Source organism: Micrasema longulum, unplaced genomic scaffold (assembly GCF_059751315.1).
Source record: "Micrasema longulum isolate JH-2025_06_02 unplaced genomic scaffold, ASM5975131v1 h1tg001674l, whole genome shotgun sequence".
Classification (NCBI taxonomy): Eukaryota; Metazoa; Arthropoda; class Insecta; order Trichoptera; family Brachycentridae; genus Micrasema; species Micrasema longulum.
The window spans coordinates 89,691-117,664 of NW_028278853.1; the positions used below are offsets into that span (position 1 = coordinate 89,691).

Here is a 27,974-nt window from a genome sequence, read left to right on the forward strand (position 1 = left end):
ATGCCGAAGCAGAGGCAGACTAAAATAAAGATGGTTGGACAATGTAGGAAGTGACATGGGAGCAATTGGCCTGATGAACTGGAGAAGAGCCGCAAGGCGCAGGGAAGAATGGAGACATATCTTGGAGGTGGCCAGAGCTCACAACGGGCTGTAACTCCACTGATGATAATGATTTGTGCTTACTAACACAGAAAACTTTGTGCATCAACGAATTCTGTGATTTTGCCTTTTAATAAAATGGCTGCCATGTTTTTATTTTATTTATTGTTTGATATTTGTATGTCAATAAGCAATATTTGCAAAAAAGCCATTGTATTTTTGCATTTTTTTCCAGTAAAGCTGTGTACCCCGATGCTTCCCGCCCAGCAGCTGGGTGGCCTCAGCCCCTGGCCGCCCGACGCCAGCCTCCTGGACCGAATGGACGACCTCGCCCACAAAGGTACGCCGCCCGCGCCCTTCTCTAGGGCGCCCTATCTGGAGGCGGGCACGCACCCTTGCTGCGGTGAGCCTTCCGCTGCTCGGGGCGATCCCGTTATAACCAATAATTATTAGAATGTGTAATTATATAACAACTTATATTAAACATAAATTATACATTCAAAATACTTATAAGGTACACGTAAAACGGCCTCATTGTGTTTTTTCTATTTTCGAAGTGTAAATGACATATTTTCTCCTGAACAAGTTTAATAGCATGAAATATTTATTTATTATTATAACTAGGGCCGTATCCTTTTTGTACAAAATCAAAGTTAAATACAAAGTTATGTAATATAAAATAACATAGTAAATTATTATGGTTAAACTCGATAAAATTGGTTGGTTGGAAGAAATTGACATTTGGCAATAAGCCTGTCAATGTACAAATAACATTATGTACAAAAAGGTAAATAAATAAATAAATAAAAGTAATGTATTGTAAAAAAAAATAAAAGATTTATTATGAACATATTACAACAGGGATGAAGAACATTTAAGGGAAGGTAATATAGAAGTCCAAGCATCTACAGGGCTTATGACCTGTCAATGGCTGTTTTAAGTGGCCACTTTACACACTGTGTAACATTCACCATTCTGCCCATATTTGAACATCTAAATTCCTTTAATTCTTTCATCTGTTGATGTTTGTTAAGTTTTAACTTTTTTTATGAGGGTGAGATTTGTCTAATTGAATTATTTCACCTGCATACTAGGCAACGCGTGAAAATTCAAATATTTTGAATTTTTGGTGAATGCTACGCAGTGTGTAAAGTGCTCACTTAAACCAGCCGTTGACAGGTCATAAGCCCTGTAGATGCCTGGACTTCTGTATTACCTTCTCTTAAATGTTCGTCATCTCTGTTGTTATATGTTAATATAAACAGCTCCCCAGGGAGTTTAATCCAGTTCTTGTCTACAAGAGTTTGGACAAACTCAAAAAGGTTTATAGTTAAACTGTGAAATAAAGAAGAAAAGTACTAAATAAGAGATACATTTTAGGTTTGTAAATCTCACATAGGCACACATTATTAGGCACACAAACTCAGGAAAAAATAAATTAAATATACCTTTATATGGGCATATTATACAAACAGACTAAATCTCTGATTCATCGGTTATTGTTGCAAAGTCAGTAGTACGCACTTCCTTTATGCAACTGAATGAGCATGAACCTACCTGGGTAGCAAGTATGACTGCTTAATATTAAAAAGGAACAAAATGCAGCTCCTTGTCTGATAAATTCCAGGAAAAAATAGTGAGCAAAAAATTTGATAATTGCTGGAATAAGCTAGTTTTTGTTTGTTCACGGGAGTGATTTATTTGTTTTAAAGTGAACGTTTTTGCTTGCGATTGTACTTAAAAGTATATTTAACATTATTTATTATATATTTTGAACTGAGCGTCCCACAAAAAAAGTTTTTATAAGTTTATATATTTTTTGGTGAGCCCGTTTTTGCCGTGTACCTTTCACTTGGTACACTTTCACTTACATGTTCGACCAGTCAGCACTTTCACCCTCAAACGGACATCTTCATACATTCAGTGTAAATATTATACAGTATTTACAGTGAATGTTTTTCATTAAAAAAAAAAAAGTAATAAATTAAACAAACCAGATTTTTTTTTGCATAGGTTGCGTGTATTCAAATGACAAAAAACATTTACACATTACAAGGAGTTGATTACAAATTTCAATATCTTACTAAAGCTAGGGTTTCCTAGGACAGCGGTGCCCGTATTTTAACGGCCGTAGTGAACGGTGATGCAGTGGACAGCCGTCGTAAAGGTGATTAGAGAGTGGTTTCCCAGGAAAACGGTGTTAAATGGTGTTGATAACACCGTTTTCCTAGAAAACCACACTCTAGTCACCTTTACGACGGCTGTCCATTGCATCACCGTTCACTACGGCCGTTAAAATACGGGCACCGCTGTCCTAGGAAACCCTAGCTTAACAAATGTTCGAAAATGATATATAAATTATACCACAATGACATTCAGCAGTAACTGTCAACGCTGAGAACCAGCCGATTCCTTTTAAAATGAATAATGCCAAATACGGCCACTTCGAACGCCACATATCCTATGTGATACATAATATTATGTCAACGGTATCATACCAAAGAAAAATTGTCCTTCAGAATTCTTCGAAATTTGTGATCTGCAAGCTTGTTTTAGTACTGAAAACAGGCGACTAGGTTAAAGATGTAAAATACAGTGTATTTTTTTGTATGGAGAATAAGCCGAGGTAATCGGCTAGTCTTATCGTTCGCTGAGAACGGGCTGGGCGCAATTTATATATTTTTTTGTAAGCAGATATAAACAATGGATGTGATTTATAATAAACTAGCGGACCCAACAGACGTTGTCCCGCCCGAACGTTGGCTTGCCTACTATTAGCTTGGAAAAAGACTTTGCATTTATAAGTAGGAACCGAGGTACTTGTTAATGATTGGATTCCAAAACTAAAAATTATTAATATTTTAATATTGAATTTTAGTTGGTACGTTGGTACCTGTTTATGGTTGAATTCCAAAACATAAAATAGTTTATTTTCAAATATACAATTCTTTTTGCAAATGTCAAACTCGGCTCTTCTCACCAACAGGGGTGCACTTTTTTCAGGAATGCGATTTTTCAAAATGAATTGAATGTCAGTTAATATTATTTAAGTATTACCAAAAATTCAGTAAAAAGGAATAAATTATTAAGAATGTAAGGAAAGCATCTGATTGGGATCCATAAAGTTAATGTTGTTTGTAAATATTCAAAAACAAACTTTTTTAAGCACGAAAACAAATTCTTCCATTTTTTTTGTGTTTGCATTCTCTTCGAATGCAACCCTGGTAGATCGACGAAAAAAAGATTTATGCTTCTAACTTTTTTTTACAGATTCAATTATTTTTTTTAATATTTACGAACACACTCAGCGCAAAGATCTATATTTCGCTGAAAACCGCACGTAAATCGCTTAAACCGTTTAGGGTGGAGTTCAGTGACATTACACGAACAGAAAAAAATATATATATAAATATAATAATTATTTTATCGATTTTCCCATAAATATGGTTACTTTAAAACTTTATTTTGGAAAGTCAAATTTAATGGTAAGATGTGCATGATCGCTTATTTGGACGATTCACCCTTAGTGTACAGCTATAGATAACTTTTTCTTTTTCTGTTGCACAGAAATATTATTGTGCATCTTTCTACTTGTTTTTAAATAGACCTATAGTAAAAATACTTAACACAGCACAATATTTACCAGTCTGGAGATGTCCGTTAGAGGGTGAAAGCGCTAATTGGTCAAATAAGTAAGTGTAAGTGAAACAAACATTTTTTAATGTATAACTTATATTCAAATATAAATTATTATATTCAACAGTTACAATCGAATTCCATCGAGAGTTGTCAATAAATAGCATAAATCAAATAATTAACATATTACAAAAAAAGAAGAACATTTTAAAGAAGGTTAAACAGTAGTCTAGACAATCTACTCTTAGGTCAGCATTTGATTCAGGAAGAGGAAAACTTGTCGAAATCCGGCGCTCCCCAAACACTAGATTTGGAGATTGTGGTTTTGCCGTTGCCGGCCCCTCTACCTGGAACCAATTGCCATCAACCTTACGAATCATCGACAGTCCCAGTCAGTTAAAATCCCAACTTAAATTCCACTTCTTTAGACTAGGGTACCCTCAATTTTAAATCTGAAAATATAATACGTCACTTTAGTTTAGTTAGAATTTAAGTTTCGGTATACAATTGTAAAGCGCCCTTGAGGTGATTTTTTACAAAAATGGCGCTATGTAAATTAGCCAAATATTATTTTTATCTACAGGGCTTATAACTTGTCATTGGCTGGTTTAAGTTGCCACTGTATACACACTGTGTAACATTTACCATTCTGCCCATATTTGAACATCTGTATTCCTTAAATCATTACATCTGCTGATGTTTGTGAAGTTAACGAGATGAAACCTTTATTTATGCGGGTGAGATTTATTTAATTGAATTATTTCACCTTGAGGTGATTGGTGAGTTTGCTTCTCGGAAATCCATTACCTGTGAACTAATGACGTAATTCATTTTGATATTTTTTTCGTACATTTTCGAGGAACGTCGCCGATCAATCAATGCTCTAATTTTTACCGCGTGTAAGAAAACATTTTTATATCCAATTTCCGATAGCGCTGAACATCCTCTTTTTACCGATCTATGGTGAAATGTAATTTTATGTGTGTGCAATCTTCTTATTTTTAAATTGATTAGCTATTAAATTTGATAAAAATACTTTATTTGAATTATTTCTCTTTCGCAAATCCTTTAAATTCTTTCGATCCCAATGAGGAATTCCACTGTTTTCTAATTTATTTTTTAGGGTACTATTTAACGAAGCAAATATATTTACATATATTTATTTTTTTGTGCGTTATTTACATAGATATGATTTTTTAAAGTTACATTTATCAAATACCGCGCCAAATGACTGTAATAAGTGTGTCACTTTTCGGTAATGACGTCATGAAACGGTTGGCGTTCTTACTTTCACTGACCGCGGTAAGTTGTATTTCTCCAGCCAATAACAAAACTGACAAGAATCTATGGAATATTTCTTTGATAACTTCATTTAGTTGATCGTAATTTGCTCATTTCTATGTTATGGTTGTTTTTACGAACGTTTCGATTTAGAAAAACCTAGAAAGTTGACATAATCTCTGGTTGAAATCTCAACAAAGTATTTTTATACTCTATGTACTCTCTATTTCTATACTATTTAAGAGTATACTCTTTTTTTCTATGGTCAAAATGTTCCTTACAAGGTGGGGGGGCCTTAAAGCGGAAACCGGAAATACTACACGTAGATATAAGGAGTGACGTCATTATTTACGATTTTAAAATGAATACTATTTTAAACATTTTTTATTTATTTTTGCATGCGTTTTTGAGATATTTCATCCTACTTTAAAATTTTTAAATATTCACGTGTACACGAAAACATTTTTAAAATTTAATTCCGGGTTGGGCTGGAATTCCTCATTGTAACTTCAAAAATATATTTCGGACTTTTATTATTAGGCATTCAATATACGGAATGGTTGTATGTGTTAAATAGATAAAGTTTTACACATCAAAAATAAAAAGGGCTAACCTTATTTCAAATAAATTAAAAATAAAACCGTGGATATCAGTGGCCTCCTCGCTAAAACAGAGTCAAAACGTTCCTCTTACGCTCAATAAGCCCCTTGGAGGGGATGAACGTACTAGAGAAAATGAGAAATATCTTTTGTATAATAATATTTGATTTCACCAAAGATAAAAAGCGCGGAAGGGCGGTCTGCAAGTTTCAAAGAAAGAATAATAATTTCAAACTGCCTCGAGATAAAAGCATTTCTCACAAACTTCTCTTTTACGAGTAAAATTAAAAAGTTTACGCTTAATACGAAGCGATGTGAAACGGAAGTTGTGATATAAAATGTTTAAAGCAACCATCATATTATCATTATCATCCCTCGTACTAAAAACAAGGTGAAATTGCATGTTACTGAGTTGCTCGTAATTATATTCCGCAACATCTTTATTAATTTATTCGAGTTTTCTCTCACTACGCACCTTGCAACACTTTTTAAAATTTTTTTGTTTATTTATATTTTTTTGTGCATCAAAAATAACGAAAATAATCTAACATATAGAATAATTGTTTAATTTTGCAATACGCTCAAGGGGCATTTACAAAAAGAATGCAGATATATACTATATTTAACTGTTATTGTAACTATGTAAAAAAATCAACACCATATATTTTTTTAAGGCAAGTATAAACCAAAAAATTTTGCTGTAATGCAAAATCATAAGTAAAACGTAAACTAATAAAAAAAAAAAAATATGGACATGAAAAAAAATAAAAAAAGGCACTAGGTATTATAAAGTAAATCAGAAAAATATTCTGAAATAAAAAGCAAATTGTACATATGTTTTTAAATATTCAAAAATGATTTTTAGATTTCAATATTTAAAATATATAATTAAATTTTCATGACCGTAAGTGTACTGGATTAAAATAAATTGAAAAAGTATTTGAAAAATATTTCAGAAAGAGTAAAAAATAAAAAATAACCAAATACACATCAAAAACAGAGAAAAAAATGCGAGAATTTTTTATACACTCATTAGTTAATATTTTTAAAATATTAAACACTCATTATTTAACTAAATGAAATAATTCATTATATCTTTTATTGCTTTTCTTCCTTTTCTTTATTTCCTCGTTATATAAACTAAGACCTCTTTTACACGGGGATACGTTCCACACAGTACCGTGTAAAAAAATACCTTTTAAAATGCTGAATGAAATATCTTGTATGAAATTTAATTAAAAAAATAAAAAGGGTTTTTATTGTATTTTTTTTCTTTAAAATAACAAAACACTAAGATAAAATCGAGACAAAGATTATTCGCTGTCATTACAAATATTAAATGCATAGTAAAATAGCGATGTAGGGCATTCCAACAACGAAGTCGGACGAATAATACAGTATGCATTGTTTAATTCATGTTTAAAATAATATTGTTTTAATTTTTATGCAGTAAACAAGACATCTGTATATTTTGATGTTTTGTTTGATTATTTAATAAAGTATAAACTGTTTTTCCGTACATAATATATAACTTGAATGCATCTCTATACACCGTATCTTAATTATTATTACGACTACGCATTTGTCTTTTTTTTTTAATTTTAATAATTCTTTTTTTTATTTTTAAAATGTGTTTTATTTGTAACTACATTCCTATGCATAGTACATTCATTTTTTTTTTTTTTTTACGTAATGAATTTTCTATTTTTGGATTGTTATTTTTATTATTGTTATTTTTATAATATTTATGTGATTATTATTTATTTTAAGTTACGTAGTATATTTTCTTCGTGGTTATTATTATGGCTTAACACGGACACAGTCTTTAAATTATTGAATGCGCAAACAAACGTAATTAAAAATAAATTAAATATGTCCTCATTCCAAGATACTTGTCCTTTGGTGCATTTAGATAAGACTTAGTTATTTGGGTAGGTAGGAAGAAATTGCTTTAAGGCAATATGCCCGCACTTATATGTTTGTATATTGTAAAAAAATATCTATTGTAACGTAGAAAGAATGCACAAATAAATTGGCTTGCTCACAGTAAGGCAACTAATTAAATATTATGTAGCAATTTTTATACATAAAATAATTAAGGGGATGAATAAAATAAAAACAATAATACAATTTAACCAACAATGTCAAACAAGGGGTATAAAAAAAGATAAGATTACAAATGAGGAGAAAAACAGAATCTCAAAACTCATTGTACAAGGGATTGTAGCTGTACAATTAGTTACCTGAAGAATTAAAGGGAATAGAAAAAAAATATATATTTTAAATTAATTTGAAAAAATATGTTATTAAAAATTGTAATATTATTAAAAGTTTAGATTAGATCTTAAGATGTTACGAACTAACTTAATAAAGCATAAATAAATATATATCAAGATAATTTAATCGTTTCAACGCCATTTCTGACACTTTCAAATACTGCAGTAAGAACGCATTAAAAAAAAATTCGTCTGCCTTCCTAGAAATTTAACTCAGAGCTCCGAGCATCGTAGACGAACACTCTAAGCAGCCCATAATCCAAAATATTAAATGCTTTAAAAAAATATGTCCTGAAAATACAATTTGAAAAAACACCCACAATTTCTTAAAGAAAATACTCCCTACTCACACTATAATTTCACGGGCTATACATTAACTGTGAGTGTGTTATTTTAACATACCAGTTTGACGATTTCGCGAGAGCGGTAAAATCGGTTATTGGTTGTCTTGGAGCGTCACCCCGCCATTATTTAAAAACAATATTTTTTAATACTACTAATAGGATGGATGATTTGAATTTTATTACAATAATCTTAAAATTAAAGTTCTGCTGAATTGTAAGCATGCAACTCGTCAACAGGTTATTTTTATTGTTTCAACTGTTTCATGTTTAACATACATCAATAATAATTGTATTCGAAAAACATTACATATTATACTAAATGTTATATTCCATTATTTCATTACAAATTAAGACTATTATTAATACAAAAAACATAATGAATATGGATGTACGATTGAAACATAGGCTGAATGGTGAATATTACGCAGGGTGCAAGGTGGCCACTTAAACCAGCCAATGACAGAACATAAGCAAATTTAATGCCTTGACTTCTATATTTTATTCTATAAAGTGTTATTCATCTCTATTGTAATGTATTTAATTACAGAGCTTTAATTTGAATAAATAGACATATTACAACAGAGATAAGGAACATTTAAGCGAAGGTAATATGGAAGTCTAGGCATTCATTTCACCTACATACTAGAAATAATTCGATTAGATGAATCTCACCCGCATAAATAAAGGTTTCAGCTCTTTAACTTTACAAATATCAACAGATGAAAGAATTGAAGGAATATTGATGTTCGAGTATTGACAGAATGGTGAATGTTACACAGTGTGTAAAGTGGCCACTTAAACCAGCCATTGACAGGTCATAAGACCTGTAGATGCCTAGACTTCTATATTACCTTCTCTTAAATGTTCTTTATCTCTGTTGTAATATGTTATTATATTAATTATGTTATTACAAATTAAAACTATCATTAATGCAAAAAACAGAATTAATATAGATGTTCAAACATAGGCTAAATGGTGAATGTTACGCAGGGTGCAAGGTGGCTACTTAAACCAGCCAATGACAGGACATAAGCAATTTTAATACCTAAACTTCTATATTTTATTCTATAAAATGTTCGTCTCTATTGTAATGTATTCAATTACAGAGCTTAAATTTGAATAAATAGCTTTAAAAAAAAATCCAGAAAATGTTACAATTTATAAACACCTGCCTTAAATTTAAAATAAAAATTATTCCCACAAATTTCAAACTCTTAAAAGATTACTTAATTAAGAAATTGCCCTTTAAAATGGTTAACAAGCGAATCTTTCCTCAGCAAGAACACTCAGAGATAATTAATTATCAAAATTCTTTAACAATAAGAGTTTGATGTTCATTTGCAGTATAAAAAAGTCTTTATAATACTTAAAGGGGGGAGAAATTAAAAGGTCTTTTGACGGCAAACTGTATTCATAAAAACGAAATATCATTTTCTAATATTCGAAGCATTAGCATAGGCTTTGTGGAATATGATCAAAACTTATATTTCAAATGCGAAAGTGAGTTTCGTTTGTTTGTCTGCCCTTCACGTCTCAACGGAGCGACCAGTCGAGTTATTTTTTGTACAGTGATAGCCGGGAGATAGGAAGTAAAATAGGCCACTTAATTTTCATCCCGAAAATTAAAAAAAGCTCTCTTAGAAATAATCAAATACAGTAAAAATGAGCAATATTATTTTAAAATGAGAAGGCTGTCAAAAATAATCAATATGTATCTACAAATTTCATATTTGAAGCATTAATCAATTTGTAATGATTGTTTTTCAATCTACATACATTGAAAAAACTAAAAGAAACTTTAATATTAGAGTAAAAGAACATTCAAGGTGCCTTAATAATTTTTAAAAATCTGAATTCGCTAACCATATGATAGAAAAAAATCATGATTTTAATTGATACTGGATTAAAAGTTCTTATCTTAAAATTAGAAAACTTGGAAATCTTAGAAATTATAAAGCGATTCATAATTAGAAAAAAAAATCAAATAAACAATATTTCCTTTGGTTCATTCCTGTCTAGTGTTGAGCGTATCCATCTCACAATACCATCCTTACAAGACAAAAATATTTTATTTATTAGTTTCATACACAACATAATACTGGTAAAACAAAAAAGGATAGAATTTATTAGTTAAGTCTACTTTGATAAAGAAGCTTATACAGCCTCCAAACATTTAGACAAATTAAAAATATTGTTAGTTAACGTTACATTTCATATAAAAAAATATTGATACAATTTTTATTTTTTTAAATTGATTAACATATTTCAGGCCTTTAATTTTTTTTAGAGGTTCGGATAGCTCATCGTATTATGTTTAACTCTTATAGAAAGAGTTTTGATGCATCCTCTCTGAAATCCAAAATTATAGATTAAAAAAAAACACTTTTTACCTTTGCCTTCATAAAAAATGCCTTCTTTAGGGTGGTTTATATGATTTGTTTATATAACATGATAAAAATTTCAGCTCTTTTACTTCACAAGAGTCAACAGATGGAAGAGTTGAGATTGAGTTGTCATTGGTTGCTTAAGTGGCCACTTTACACACTGTGTAACATTCACCATTTTGCCTATGTTTGAACATCCATATTTCTTTAATTCTTCCAAAACCAACTGGTTCAAGGAGAAGTTTAAAAATTGGAAAATTGTTTTCAGGCGTTGCCTAGTATGTGAAATAATTCAGTCAGATGAATGTATTCACAGCAATAAAGGTTTCAGCTCTTTAACTTTGAAGAAATATCGATGTTCAAACACAGGCAGAATGGTGAATGTTACACAGTGTGTAAAGTGGCCACTTAAACCAGCCAATGACAGCTTATAAGCCCTGTAAATACCTAGACTCCCATATTCCCCTTTTCAAAAATGTTTTCCCTCTCTGTTGCAACAAGTTTCAATATAATATTTTTTTAATTGATTAATCTTGCCATAAGCCTGGTTATAATGAATGCAAATAATTAATAAATTATGCTCATTCTCCACATTTCATCTTGTTTTGTTACTTTTGATATTTTATTTAGTAATCAAATCAATAAATATAACAACAGTTGCTGTAATATTATTGATTTTGGTTAATTAATTTCTCATACCTCTTGGTTCTATAAAAACTAGTTGCACCAAAAAACGTTGAGTTAAAAAAAAAGTTTAATAACAAATTGTGGCTTTTATTCAAAATAGGCGAAATTGGTTGAATCAAAAATATAAGATGAACAATTCATTTTGCTCATTTTTACAACAAAAAAAAAAACAGTTTAACTTTACATTTTTTAACATAGCTTTAATGGGTGGCTTTATCTTACTTTCTTCATGCAATCCATTTGCCTATTTTGTCAACTTTAAAGGATAACTTTAAAAGATATCGTACCAAAATACTCGCAGGCAAGTAACTTAAACCCGAGATAAATTTTGCTTTTATTTAAGTATGATTAAGATTCATTTGGAGAGGCTAAACTACATCAAATACTTTACATGCTATAAAACACACGTTTACTTCTTCCGATTTTTTTTTTCTGTTAATAAAAAAATATATTCAGGTCTGTCTATCTTGGTTAAACGCCTCAAGGGTTAAATCTAGTAGGTACAGTGCGTTTGGATGCTTAATGGCCTATATTAATATGTTAGTGCCTGTCGTTGAACTGAGTAAACACACAATTTTGGTTGTGTGAGGGCGCACAGTGTAACTTTTATTTGAAATTTTTCTATTACGCACGCATTAACAAAGGCCATTAAATATTTGAATGGGCAGACTGAAAGTATTTAGAAAAAGCACCTTTAGCAATTAATTTGTTTATTTATTAATTAGATTAATTTAATTAAGATAATTTAGATAACTGTAGTAAGATTGTGTGATTTGAGTGGATTTTGAATTTTATTTGTCATATTATGGACACGAAAATGGAAAACACATATATTATTCTAAATGTCTGCAATGCAATCTAAAAATTAACTCCAAAATGTTATTTCAAGCCACCTATATCAATTTTTTTTTTTACTTTTCTTTTTCTCTTACTTAAAAAATGCTCAAACTGAAACAAATTAGGAAAATAATATCAGACTTCATATACGTTGTCATCTTAAAACCAAAGAAGTTTAATCTATATATATATATCTATAGATACACAAATAAAATTTGTAAGTAGGTATAATAGATACGATAGATAAATATTTCTAAGTAGTGGTTAATGAGTAGAAAATGACAAAAAAAAAATTGTAATAAGATCACCAAAATAAAACGTGATGTTTCTTGAACCCGGATGTTATGTGCTGATAATTGACCACTTAAAAAGAATCTACTAGTCTTTTGTGATGTAGAAAGTAACACTTTTTTTTATTCTTTAAAAAAACTCAATTTATTAGAGAATCAACGCTGACGTGGGAATCGAACCCAGAACGTGCAGAAAAGTGCTATACTTACAATAATACGCAAATAGTAATTTAGATTTTGTTAGTTATGTGTAGTTTGGATTAAAAATAGAAAGAAAAGTATGGTTAAATTGGCTTGACCTTTGTATAGTTAATAAAAACACTGTTTTATTTTGTTTCGCTTTGATTTTTATTTAATTAACAGCTTAAGGGCTATGATTTTTTTTAGTATAATAATACCCAAAGAAGAAGGAATAGCTGTTAAAAAAAATATCAAATTAGACTACTCTAAGAACGATGACAGTAAGTCAGTTTTGGTTATTTCGCCGATGGGGCATGTCATATAATTATATTATGTTAACAATGTTTGATTATGTCCAAATGCTTGCAGACTGGCTGGAGAATGGTGAATGGTGAATGTTACACAGTGTGTAAAGTGGCCACTTAAACCAGCCAATGACAGGTCATAAGCCCTGTAAATGCCTAGAATTCCATATTCCCTTCTCGAAAACTTTTTCCCTCTCTGTTGAAATAAATTTAAATATTATGTTAAGTTTACTGAATTAAAAAAGATCTAATATTTTTTTTATATCTCCGTCTAATAATACTGAAGAAATTCATGCATTTATTGTGCACTTTGCTATTTGTCTAAACCAAACTGATTTACTGCTATCTCCTTCAGAGCAAGCAAAGTGGGAACAAAAATTGGGTGTTTTTATTATTATGCATAAAATGGAGTTTATAACGTTATTTATTCACCACTTCAATAAACCAAAAATTTTGTTCAAGTTGGGCATATAAACCTTTCTGATTTCATAAATACTTTAAATGAAATAAAAAGACATGCAGTCAAAACTACTTATTTATTTGAAGGCACATAATATATGTATAAAGCGGTTTTATTTACAATGAATTTAACAATAATGTTAGCTTTCCAAATGGACACACGTGTCTATATCCACTGACGAAGTATAATTTGGATGGTTCTATGACTGGAAGTCATATTCCGCAGAAAAACGTTAAGTAATAGCAGCCTAGTTTGTCAATGGCTCAGGAACAAAAGGAGTGCGTTTTTGCTTTGAAATAGCCTTAAAAGTGGATATTGAGAATAAATTAAGTGCTAAACTTCATATTTTCTTGATTAACTCTTCCTTTTTAAAGGCACGCAAATCTTTTATTCTTACTTTAAACTGCAAATTGCAAATATTAACGAAACTTTATGGGTTTTGATAATAAAATTTTCATTTTTGATTAACTGTTCCACTTTGAGCGCACTGTGTTCTCGGGAGAACTTTTGTGTTTACTAGAAATTACAAGTTACATACATTAACGCATCAAATGTATACATTTTGCCTCCTTCTAACCCTTGGAATAACCTTCTGATATCGGAATTGTTTATATGCCCACCCTTAGAATATCCAAACTAACCTTTGACGTGTTTTCCACTCTCGTGTCTCGGTGTCCCCGTGTGTGTCCTGCGAGTTGAGAGTGACCGGGTTGTTGTGTCTCTGGCAGGTCACAGCGGTGTTAACCAACTGGGCGGGGTGTTTGTAGGGGGCAGGCCGCTGCCGGACTCCACGCGGCAGAAGATCGTGGAGCTGGCGCACTCGGGGGCGAGGCCTTGCGACATCTCGCGCATCCTGCAGGTGTCCAATGGCTGCGTCTCCAAGATCCTGGGGAGGTGAGTGTAACTGCCAGTTTATTTTATCATTTTTGTTGCATAAATCAATTGAATCATCAACCAGACCTTACATAACCGTGAAGGTATTCTATCATTGTCATATGATGTCCCTAACCTTAAGAATATATCATTTTCTGTTCTATAATCAATCTAATCTTACCCTTTGGAAATTTATTGTAACAAAGGGTTGTTTTTTAATTTAATTTTTTTAAATTTAATTTTTATTTTTCTTTATCTTCTTAATTCATTTTTATTTTTTCTCCTTTCTTAGTGTAAAATGCATTTCTGTCTTCATATTTAAAAATGCACTTCTGTTCTTTTCACTTTTATACTAATATGTAAAGATGATATTTTTGATTTTTTTTTTCTTCTAAAAATCATTTATATATTTTTCGCTACTTCTTTGTATAATACATGTCTGTCTTTATTTGTGTAAAACATGTAAAAGCCTAAAAGGCGTTTAAATAAATAAATATAATAATTTGAAAAAATAAAAAACATTTTTGAGAAGGAAATATGAAAGTATCGAAATCCACTACAGGATCTGCTCTAGTGCAGTATTTTTTTTCGATTTCGCACGTTTCCCGTATAAAGTCATTTCTGATCCAGTCGCTCATCGTATTTCCGGTAATCAATCTGAGTAGCCTCATCTCTGATGTTCTCAGCAGGTTCCTTGTTCTTGCTGTGCCCGTTCATATTTCTACAGCATGTGCCATGGGTCTCACACATATCATAAAAGAATAACGTTTGAAGTGTAAACATCATACATCATTGTCTCTGTTTTAAAATTAGTAAAAATAGTGGTAGGGAACTCAAAAGTGATCTTCATAGTGATTTCTAAATCGGTTGTCAGAATAAGCAATTAGTTTTTTGTGAAGTGATCCAGTTGTGATATTAAAAACATTTAAAACTTTTGATTTTGTTAACAAAATATATTGTTGTTAAGAAGAAATCTAGCTCTCTGATTGGTCATATTGAATTATCTCCATTGGCCGGCCATGAGGTCATTTGTTATTTTCGGCTTGTCTAATTGGTAAGTATTTATTTGTCATTATTAAAAGCTTATTTGTAACATTTATAAAATATAAAAATATATTAGCAATGCCAAGCTACTGCAGCAAGTGTAATGAATTATCGCAACAGGATAAACTCATAAAATGCGATGGATGCAGTGATAAAATTTGCATTAATTGTTCTGAACTTAATGCTCTTGTTCTATTGTAAGATCACAGCTGGAGTATGATCTGCAGTTTGGAGTCCTGTTTGCGATTTTCTTTTATTTATCTTTCTTTTATAAAGGTAAATATTTATATTTGTTTCAGATGTAATATTTATTTTTTTAAATATTAATAATTATGCTGTTCTCTTTTCACTGGTTTTATTGTAATGAGGAATTCCAGCCCAACCCGGAATTAAATTTTAAACATGTTTTCGTGTATACTTGAATATTTAAAAAATTTGGAGTAGGATGAAATATCTCAAAAACGCACAAAAAATAAATAAAAAATGTTAAAAATAGTATTCATTTTAAAATCGTAAATAATGACGTCACTCCTTATATCTACGTGTAGTATTTCCGGATTCCGTTTTGACCATAGAAAAAAAAAGGAGTATAATTTGTGATTGAAAAGTTTTGACATTTCAACAGCGTTGCCAGATCCACGTTCGTAAAAACAACCATAACGTAGAAATGAGCAAATTACGATCAACTAAATGAAGTTATCAAAGCAATATTCCATAGATTCTTGTCAGTTTTGTTATTGGCTGGAGAAATTCAACTTACCGCGGTCAGTGAAAGTAAGAACGCCAACCGTTTCATGACGTCACTACTGAAAAGTGACAAACTGATAACAGTCATTTGGCGCGGTATTTGATAAATGTAACTTTTAAAAATCATATCTTTGTAAATAACGCACAACAAAATAATATATAAATCTTTATATTTTTGCTTAGTTAAATAGTATGCTAATAGAAAAAAAAATTTAGAAAACAGTGGAATTCCTCATTATGTAAAAGGTTCGTGGAACCGTAAATAAATAAATAAATATCTTATAAATATATTCTTCGCGATTCGCAAGTCTCGATTTTACCATTTATGTATCAATTGGCTTTATTAATTTCACTGGTGTTATATCATAGACGTTAAATTTATAAACGTAAACGATGCACCAAAGAGCAACGATATTATATTGAGACACTATCAGAGGGAACAAAATATCGAGTAGATATTCTTTTTACCGACTCGCACATTGTTCTCAATCGGCGACGGAGTATAGAGTTTGTCGACAGTGAAACGCGATACGGGTCCATTGAGTGAAGTCACTCTGACATATCGAAACCCATCTCAAAGTTGACTTATTTCACTTTTCTGGTTGGCCGACTTTAAATCCATTCGATTTCTTAACAAGAATGAGGTAGTATTTAATTAACAGGTAAGAAAGTTGTTTTAATTTATTAAATTATCAATCTCACTTAAAACTAGTTCCCGTTGTGCGGTCATATTGCGGAAAGATGAGTCGATTATGTAACGATTTTTCGTCGCTCGAAAATTGGCATTCGAAATATTTTGTGAGATGTCAAATTCTTATATCAATCGTTTTCTTCTTCTTATGATGTCAGGAGGATAGGTTGGCAATTTTTGCTTTGTCCGCAGCCACTCTAAAGAAGGGATTAGAGCTACAGTGAAACCACTTTCATAAGTTTTTTAAGCCAGGAGATACGTGTTTTTCCTTCACAACGCTTACCTTAAACTTTCTCTTGTAAAATTATTAAAGGAATAGTTCCAAGATATTTTCAAAATAAACTTAAAAATAATGAGTTCTTTCATAATTATGCAACAAGAGGATCTAAAAATATAAGACTGGAAAAGGAATCAAAAGCTATGTCTCAGAACTGCCTTATGTACAAGGGAATACAATTATTTGAGGAAATGCCAAAAAGCATAAAAAATAAAATAAATGTCAATACATTTAAAATTAAATGTTAAAAGTATATTTGTGAAAAATATTAGGTAATATATAGTGTAAATGGTGAATATAATTAGTAAAAATGTTCATATGAAACAGTGAATATTATAAATTAGGATATTAATAGTATAATAGTGATAAATAATGTGCGAATAAGTACAAATGTAAATATATAAAAAACTATGTTAATCATAGAACTAAATAAAATAAATAATTATAAAAAAATGATGCGGACCATTTCACGCTTCTCTTACTGCATAAAATGTCCAAAGTACTAATTTCTTTTCTTTATTATTGTATTGATTATAAAAATTTACTCACTACTTTTACAAAATACCACAGCCCATATACAGTTAAATTTTACAACCTATCTAATATATATTGTTAAAAACCATGCCGGTCTAAAGATGTCGAAAGTATTTTGTTGATAATTTCATTTACCTTTCCGATAATGGTCCATCATTTTGCTCTTCTCGGGAGAGGACACTTTCCATTTCTTAGCATACCACATCATTTTTTGCAATTCTACTCTGTTCAAGGTGCCAGATTTTAGAATGAGCTACCTCTTCTTATAAAAAATGCACCTTTCCTTAGCCACTTTTAAGAAACGTTTGAAACATTATAATTTGTATATCCTTACATCACTAATCTTTTCATTACTGGGTCCTCTTCTTGGCTCCTTCCAAACTGATTACCTAATCCCACATCCCTCATCAATTACTATTAATCACCAAAGTATTTTTACCAATAAGTTTTTATGTGAACAAACCTGCCTTGAATACAGCATATTTATTTTTTACAGGATCAGCTAACGCTTTTCAGCGACATTTAAACATTAATTTGATATTTTTTTTACGTATTGGAGGTGCGAAAAATATTGTGATTATGCATGTAGCGTAGTACTTATCTAATTTTCTTGATTTTTTAATTAGAGCTAAAAGTTATTTGTAATAATTATAGTAAATACTTAGCTAAGAGTAAATACCAATATCGCTCGATTGGTTCATGACGTGTAATAAATACAACAATAATACAGTGTGACAAGCTGTCATCGGCAAATCAAGTGATGTGGTTTCCCGCCACACGCCAAAGCGTGGAATGTTGCCAGCACTACGATAAAATAATATTACAATAGGCAAGGTAGGTACTTACTCAACCTCCCAAGCCAATAGAGTAGGTACCGTTCTTCATACCTGCGTTTCTCAAAATTTTATTACACAACTTTTCAAGGCACTGGCATTTGAATATAATATGCAATGTCTAGTTTTATTACAGATTTTCTTTATTTTCTTTTTACTTAAAGTTTTTTGCGACACAAGTCCTGGCTTCAAGGACCTTTATTAAAAGCTTTAAAAAGCCTCTTTAAAGGACATCAGCCTGAAGATTGTCTTCAATCTCACAAGTGATAGCAGTAGTATAATAGTATATGAAAGCAGATTGGTTTAGTGGATTTGGCAGCTCGAAATCCATGTTATTGATGTATTTATACAGAACAGAGGTAAGGATACATAATTCAAAGTTATATGTAAGTAAATTAACTAAAGTTATTTTTATCTTAAGGATCATTATCAACAAATTTTCTTTGGGTTAACTAATGAATTGATATAATGCTATTTTAATGGGTTTAAGTATTTTATTTTATTTTTGGTGTACCATAATGATTTATGAAAAACAAAGGGTAAAAAGTCATTAGTAAAATTCTACGTCGGGTTTATTTTTTAATCTGTTAATTTCGAGAATTTTTTTAATCTGTTAATTCTCTTTTCTTTTTAATCGATTAAAAAAAATTGGCCTGATACATGAAGATTTCCAAGAATTAGGAATGTGCTAAAAGAAATAGACATAAACAAGATCAAAATGGGTGTGGACTGTGGACAGTAGATATTTGCATTAACTTATCAATAATTCCGGAACACCATATGGACTATTACATTTTTTCCTGTTTAATTTGTTTAAACAATAAAATACTTCACAAATAAATATTTCACATTTACTAAAATCGAAAGTATTGATATAATTCAGGGACAAGTTAATTGGATCATAGGAAATATTGTTTTTAGAGTATCTATACAAAAGAGAAATTATCAACAAAAGATCTACAATATCGTAGTTATTAGTAATGTGAGTAGCATTAGATAGCATGCTTGAAAGAAAATCACTTTACGATCATTTTTTTTCGACAAATTGCTAGAAATCTTTGGGATTATGGGTTAATATTTGTTCCGTATTTTTAATAAATGTCTCGTAATTTTTGCCATATTTGGTTTTGCACAATTCTCTTAGAAAATTGACAATAGTGAGATAAATTACTTGTCTTTTTATATAGCTTGTGAATTCTTTTTATGTTTTTTTTTTTAAGTTTTATTTATTTTAACAAATAAATAACATACATTATTGAATTTTTGTTCCCGCAAAGCTGAATTTTGTCTGTGGGTTACATTTTTTTTTTTTTTAATTCATAAATGGTAAGTACATAGTTTAATAATAAATTTAAAATATAATATATTAAAAAATATAATACACTTAAGTTTCACTTTCTGTTTTTAAAAAGTTTTTGACTATATTTTTAAATAAATTTAGTTTTTTTTCTCACGATTTAAATATCAATTGTTTCAGTTCAAACTGAATCGTGCGTTGGAAAGATTTCGGTTTAAATAAAAAGCAAAAAAATATTAGTAAAAATCACTTTAATATTTTTGTTTACGGTTTAAAAAAAATACTAGAATATTTTAGTCTATGGTAAAAAAATATTATTGGCTATGGCAATGTTATTGTTTTGATTTAAAATTAGACCAATGAGAATAAACGTCAAATCACTTTACTAGCACCTAAAAAAATACAACAATAAAATCAGCAGTCATTCAAAGTGGTTTACATAACTTATTATGGTGGTTTTAAAGTAAACCAAGTCTTGCGAACTCTGTCACTAATCACTTATATTGATCTATTACTTTATATTTTTAGATTGATTGAAACTTATCGAGAGATAGTAATGGATAGTTTAGTGTAAGAAAATTATAGATTAACTGATTTACACTGTAATCGGAAACAAGGTAATATTATATATCTCTTATTCCCAATTAAAATATAATTCTTCTGTAATTTTTAAATAATCGGGATAATATCTATCTGAACTGTTAATTTTTATAAATTTTCTTGTCTTACGTGGACTTGTAAGTTGTAAGATTTATGTTTTTAGTTTCACAATAATTGGAATACTGTAAAAGCACTCCCTCCACATACCTGAATACCATTTTAAAAACCAAGGGTCTTCTTACGGATTCGCTGGCATTAAAAATATTTTTTATTGTTAACAAGCGAGTTACTCTTGAACGTTTCAATTTTTAAATTGAATTTAACTCTAGCGCTTTCATTTTCCTTGAGTTCCATTGAGCTTAGGGAATTGTATGGAATTCTTATGTCGGATATTGGCATTTTTGTTTATAATCACTTTGAAATTACACGAATGGAACCAAAACGTGTGTTTACTTAGTTATATGAAATTCAGTTGCGAAAATCCATCAATCCAATAATCATAACATTAACATTCAATTCACCACCCTCAGGCTGCGACTTTAATTTATACAATGGTAATTTAGATCTGTTTTATACCTAGCAATAAGTATTCTAGTCCTGTGTTCCGGAAAAAATCTAATGATATTTTAATGCATGATTAGTTTTTTTAATCCCATGTTATTTCTTTAAAATACTTATCCATGCAAAGGCGCTAAGGGCATTTATAAATAAATGAACGCTTTTTTGAGAAATTCTTCTTCTTCTCTGTCTTCTTGTAGATCAGATGATCTGTAAGACTTAGACTACTCAGTCTCCCGCGATGAAACCCAACTATTCATCCATCACTTAGGGGGTCCTTCAGGTGGGCGCCTTGCGGAAGGCGAAATTTAGTTTTCGTGGTCACCAGTCTATCCCTGCTCATTTTGTTTTTGTGGTCTCTCCAGAATCTTCTACGGGATCTGCTCCTGTGCACTATATCTACGATTGCGCACGTTTCCCGTATAAAGTTATTTCTAACCCAGTCGCGCAGAGTGTTTCTCAAAAACACATTTATGTTTTTTGCAAGACATGTAGAATAGGGTTGGCCGATAATTTTTTTTTTCGAATTTTTAAATGAACGGGGTCTAAAAAGTTGCCTTTTGGGTTACTCAGAGTGCTAAAAATATTAAAAAAAATAATTAATACTATTTTTGGCCCTTAACCAGTGCTTGAAGTTTTCGAAAAAGTCGATTTTTTGTGCTAAACCAGCTGTCATTTCGTATTTAGGTAAGAAAACCAGTCCAATTTAATTTTATAATGTGCATTAAACCTTAAGCGTCTAAGGGCGCGAATGGCACGTTGCTTTGTAATAAATTGGTAGCATTGTTTTATTTAATAAGCCATTGTTTTCGCCAGGCGCTCAACGGAATCAGTTCCGCGGAGTGTAAACTTTTTGCTTTTCGGTTGTTATTAAACGTTTTTGAGTTTGTAATGTGAATTTTATCAGTATAGATAATCAACACATTGTTAAGACAGTAATAAACTCTAAACCTTGGTTAAGGGCCAAAAGTAGTATGAAATTTTTTTTTAAATAATTTTTACATTCAATGTGATCCAAAATGCAAATTTTAGACCCCTTTCACTTTGATGTCTAAAAAAATAAAAAAAACTTCATTCATCATCGGCCCACTCTAATGCAGAAGTCAAAAAAGCTTACTGCAATGCAAAATCAAAAGTAAAACTTTGCGTAATAAAAAAAGATAAAAATATGGATATAATATAACATCAATAGTAAAATTGAAAAGCAAATTCTAAATTTCAAAAAATATTTTCTTTAAATGATTAACTGATAATGATGAACTGATCGATACAAATACGTATTTCAATAAAGAGGTTCATCGTTTTTTGTTTTTTTTTTTAAATGTAGACTTTTAAACTAAGCCTTAAAAAAACATTTTTATTTTATTTTATCGTAGTATCATCGCCGTGATTTTGGTTTATTGTGAAATTTGGTAATTTAAAAATTACTCCACCGTGACGTCACCAGTTCAAGTCGTCGAGGTTTTCTGACATTTAATAGGAGAACCCCGTACCTGTCAAAACACTCTAAACATTAACGTGTTTACCCGGAAACCGAAAATCTATCGCAATCTCAGAGCAAAAATTCTTTAGAGAAGCCCTTAAAATAAATTGCATAGAAAAAAGCGTTCCAAATTTTTGATTTGGGATTAGTTTGGTTTGTAGTTTAACAGCAAACGTGTAAGGGATGGTTTCGGTTAGCGCTTACAATTCTCAACCCAAATACTTACGGCTCGTTGTATTGCTGTAATTTGTAGCTAACTTTGTGGTCAAAGGCGACTCTATTAGGTTATTACTCTAGGATCACAAAGCTATAATTGATTAGTTACTGTTAACACGTGACATTTTGATTATTTTGTTCATAGATTATGGAGAAACTTCGCCTTATAATCAAATGCTTTTATAATTACCGCGTGTAAGAAAAACATTAAACATTCTTATAAATTACTGAAATTCCGCATTTTGGTCTTGGACACAAAGTTTGAGGATCGTCAGGCTCTACCTTCGATACATTACCGGGTGGGCGACAGGTCAATCGTATTTTTCCTTTGGCTAACATGTCCGTGAAAACGGGTCTTATGTACCGAAACGCACTCCTAACCGTATCATATATCGGGACTGGAGTTACAACCAACAAGATACACTCACTATGGGAGTTCTATACTATACATTCCTAGGCTGGAATCGAGCCGGCTACGGCTTATCTCTATAATGAGATGGTAATTAAATCTTTTTGATTTTATCAACAGTAAAATATAGTAAAAATAATTATACGATAACTTTTATTTGAATATCCATACTACCATTATAGTATAAATGTAAAAGTTTGGTTGTCTGTTGGTTTGTGTTTCTTTCACGTCGCAACAGATCGACGGGATTTTAACATAGGGATAGACGAAGAGTTAATTATTAGAAGCAAACTTACCAATCTCCATTGAAGGAGTTACTGAGATAGTTGCGAAAAACTTTTAAAAAATAATTGTGAGATTTCTAATTATGCTTCACCAACTCAATGGAGAATGCTTAGTTGGCGGTGTCAAGTTGTATGATCGAAATCTGTTTTGCAAGATTAAGATACGGTTTTGAATTACGCTATTTTTTAGGTCAGTAGGTTTTTATGTATATTTTATTTTGGCAATTTATTTTCCGTTTTTGCTGAAAATTTGCTTTCAAAATAAGTTTGCTTCTAATTCCCTCAAGTGTTATAGGCTACTTGCCAAAAAGGGCACTAAAAAACAATTAAATATAGCAACATTTTACAACAGAGATGAAGAACATTTAAGAGAAGGTAATATAGAAGTGTAGGCATCTACAGGGCTTATGACCTGCCAATGGCTGGTTTAAGAGGCCACTTTACACACTGTGTAACATTCACCATTTTGCCTATATTTGAAAATCTATATTCCTTCAATTCTTTCATCTGTTAATGTTTGTGAAGTTAAAGAGCTGAAATCATCTCTGTTGTAAAATGTTAATATAAACAGCTCCCCAGGGAGTTGAATCCAGTCCTTGTCTACAAAAATTTGGACAAACTCAAAATATTGTTAAATATAGCAAGAATGAGTACATTATTTGCAAATCAGCAGGCGTTAAGATGGGTTGTCAAAAATAATTAACTCAATAATAATTCTAAATACGAGTATCTATGATTGACATGCTTCATATAAAATGATTCTTATTTTATTTTTTACATTTATATGTATATTTATGCAAAAATCGTAAAATTCAAGTCCTGTTGAATTGTAAGCATACAATTCGTCGGCTGGTTTTTTTTTAACGTTTTATACTCAATCTAAATTAATAACTGACTCGCCTACAGTCTGCATTAAATGCCGCGGCGAGACTATTTTTTAAATCTCTAAGTTTAGTCATATCATGTATATATCACTGCACAACTCTGCTCCGGAATATCTAAGGGTCTAATTTATTTTTATATATCGAGCTGAACATCTGTTCGATAATAATTTTGCTCCATAAAATACCCTTAACTGGTAAAACATTTAATTTATTAAACATGAATAAAGTATAATGTCTCTGATTGTATACATAATTGGGTGCAATCAATTTGACAAGTGCATTTTGAACATCATAATTAATTTTAAAATTCGCCACTAGGGTATAAACTTTTCGATAAAATTTAAAGCAAAAAGTCAGCTGAACGTATTATATCAAAATTGTATTTTAGCTAAAGTTTAAATGGTGATAAATATGTTTTTTTTTTCTCGAGATATGAAGTTTTCCCCTTTTCCGCAACTTTCATTATTATATAAAAAAGATGTTCATAAGAATCGTTAAACCTTGTTTTTCTTACATTCTTGTATTTTTAAACCTTGTAATGCCCGATGTAGCATACTATCCACATACCTAAAAATGAAATCAAACTAACTTAACAAATAAACTTTTTTTTCAGTATGTGCATCAAAAAACATAAATTAAAAAATATTGCATTGAAGGGTTAATTTTAATGGTTTTAATAATTGACCTAGACGAATGTACTCGTAAAACAACGACTTATAAATTTGGCCGCAAGCGTGCTAAACAGCTAACTTATCTACCATAGCTATTGGTATCTAGGGAAACTTGAAACTTGTCGAGATTCTTGTGGTCGACACCGGGAATCTAACGAGGATCGTCTAGATAGCAAGTTCCATGTGTAATGTTACACAAACATTTTTATGCGACGGCGTCTTTTTGCACTGACCATAAATCCTGCCGTCAAATAAAAGCATATATATGTTATAAGTATAAACTTCATATTTAAAAAAAAAAACGATAAAAAATATATGTAGTTTTTAAAGCAAAAGAAGAGACGAGGAGGAAGAGGGGGATATGGAACAGGTTAGAGATGAACATTGCTAAAGAATGGGAGAGTAAAATGTCAATAGTTGAATGATATTTATTTATTTATAACTGTTGAATTATTGTCCGTTTATAATGGTAAACTAAACTCATTCACAATGAAGTCAAAAATACAAACATAAGAGACAAAACAACAAAACAACAAAGCTTTCACGAAACATTCCACGAAATCAAGACAAGATCAAGACATGATCTGGGCCTCGATTATGACGGGAAGATAAGGACGTCATGCCTTCACCATGACGGTTAAGTTGAAGATAAATTCTCTCGAGCGATTACGAAGATACACTACCGATCCCCCGACTTTCAAGTTTTGGGTAGGTACATCGATATGAAACAAGGGGAAGCGTACGTCACGGTACACATATCTATGCACTAAAATGACATAGCTTCAGTATGACGTCATAGTTGAAGATAAAATTCTTCCGACCCATTACGAAGATACACTACCGATCCCACCTCAAGTTTTGATGTGAGTACGACGGTTTATATTGACGGGTCTAGAACCCCTCAATATGTTTATCTACGCACAAAAAGTGTCAAAAATCTTGTTCTACTGAGCCATGTTTCCGTTTTTACGATTTTTTTATTTTTTTTAATTTAATTTATCTTTCTGAGATATGAGAGAGAAATAAGTAAATTTTGAAGTCGAATTAAACTCCAACATAGCTGTCAGTTTTGAAAACGAGTGGCTAGATGCAGTGGCTTGACTAGCTAGATGCTGCCCCATTAACATACAAGGGCATCTAGCCGTAAAATGTTACCATTGTAAAAATAAATTTAGTTATTTTATTTTTTCCATCTGTTTTACTATTTTTCTAAATGTACGTATAGAGAGTGGCCTTATAATTGTTCAGTAGATAAATACAGACAATTATTAAGTATACCATCTTGGTTATTGTCAAAAGTCATATAAATATCATGTTCAAGCAAGCATTTTATGCTTGAATTGGGATTTATTGGAGTTTTGCGTGGTTTCCTATTTAGAAAAGATGGTTCCGTTATGATTACTAGTTCGACCTAATCTAGAATATGCTTCTCAAATTTGATCTCCATTCTACAGGACTCATATTGACCATATCAAGTCTGTCCAACTCCGTTTTCTAAGAAAAATGGCCTGGTGGTTCGGATTACAAATGTGTAATTATTCTTATTTTGAAAGAGCAATCTCTTTATCTGTCTTCATTGAAGAAACGTAAAACTGAGATGGACCTTTTATGCATTTTCAAAATACTTCATGCTGTCAGTGATGTCTCATCTCTGTTGCAATCAAATTTTTTTCATGTTCCTAACCATGTCACCTGAAGTCAAAATCTGCTATTTATTCATTGTTCTAAGAACAACTTTTGCTTTTATGCCCCAACGTCCAGAATGTATAGATTAGTCAATTCGTCACACGACTTGGAATTCTTCGGGCTTTTTGAAGATATTCTAGCCACAAAAACAGTGTAGGATAAAGATGGATTCGTATGGTTTAGCTCGAAGTCTTATATGTTCATCGTGTTATTGAATGAATTGTTTACCATTATTTTATTGCCCTTGTTTGTCTTTGCTAGATAGTTTTAAGATCTTTTTATTCAGTTTCTGTGATTTATGTTTCTTCGAATAAACTGTTTTTATTGGCCTAGGCTGTATATAAAGTAAATAAATAAATAAATAAGTATCTAGACGGAATCGTTACATTCGGATCAAAAAATAAGGAGATTCAAATAATTAATTCAAAATCTAATATCTAACATAAAAAAGACAGTCCTTTAGAGATAATTGCAAAATTTATTTTTAACATTTCATAATTATGATGTACTCATTCCTGTGTCCATATTCATAAATACTCTACGCAATATCCGTTCGGAATCTTTTGAAATCCACCCGAAGCGGTTACGTAAATAGCTGATTGCAAGACATTTATGTCGTTGTCAAGATACTAAAAAAAAATAAAATAGAATATTTAATTTGAGTGACGTTAGCAGGCGCTACTCAGGAGCGATTTCATTGTGTTTCAAAATTAAACATTGCTAATAAACAACGAGCGCCCGAGCGATCCTGTAACAACTCGAAAGGGAATTTCCGAGTGATACCGAAGCAAACCGAATGGACACGCAATCATATGATTCCCATGTTAGCCCAACCTTCATTTATTAATAATTTAGCCGAATCGTATCATCAAATTTCTTTTTTATTTTCTAGATATTACGAGACCGGCTCCATCAGACCTCGAGCCATAGGCGGCTCCAAGCCCAGGGTAGCCACTGCTGAGGTTGTCTCCAAGATAAGCCAATACAAGAGAGAGTGCCCCAGTATCTTCGCCTGGGAGATCAGAGATCGTCTGCTTCAGGAAGCCGTGTGTACTAACGACAACATCCCAAGCGTGAGTCCTATTAAATTATTTAACCATCTTCAACCAGTAAATTAATTAAATGAATCAACAATGAATCTGTACTACAGGCGGCTTCTAACCAAATAATATACAGGCAATGCATTTTTTTACATACTTGAAAACTAGCATGTACTATTCTCCACTAAAAGTACTCCACATTTCCGAAAATTTCGGTTTTGCATGAGCTTAAAAAAAACAAAATTGTCAATACTCAAGTTTCTTTTGAAAATGTACATTTGATAAACGGAGATTTTAAATTAATTTAACTCAGCTGCCTTTAATGTCGCTTTCACTTTATTGCGGTATTTGATTCAAATTTAATAACGTTAATTGAGGTATTATCATTATTTTGAAAAGTTAGTTAACTCAGACGCACTCAGATTCAGATTAATTTCAGAATCATGTAATTAACGCTTTACTATATTAG

At 31.0% G+C, this 27,974-nt stretch overlaps 1 protein-coding gene across 1 annotated transcript; it reads left to right on the forward strand.

The window, feature by feature from the left end:
* On the forward strand, positions 1 to 27,974 carry LOC148274357 (paired box protein Pax-6-like). Its single transcript, XM_088237233.1, has 5 exons — positions 1 to 43; positions 335 to 502; positions 14,074 to 14,272; positions 27,358 to 27,538; positions 27,945 to 27,974. Exons 1-5 carry the CDS (start codon positions 1 to 3, stop codon positions 27,972 to 27,974), a joined length of 621 nt encoding a protein of 206 aa, XP_088093359.1.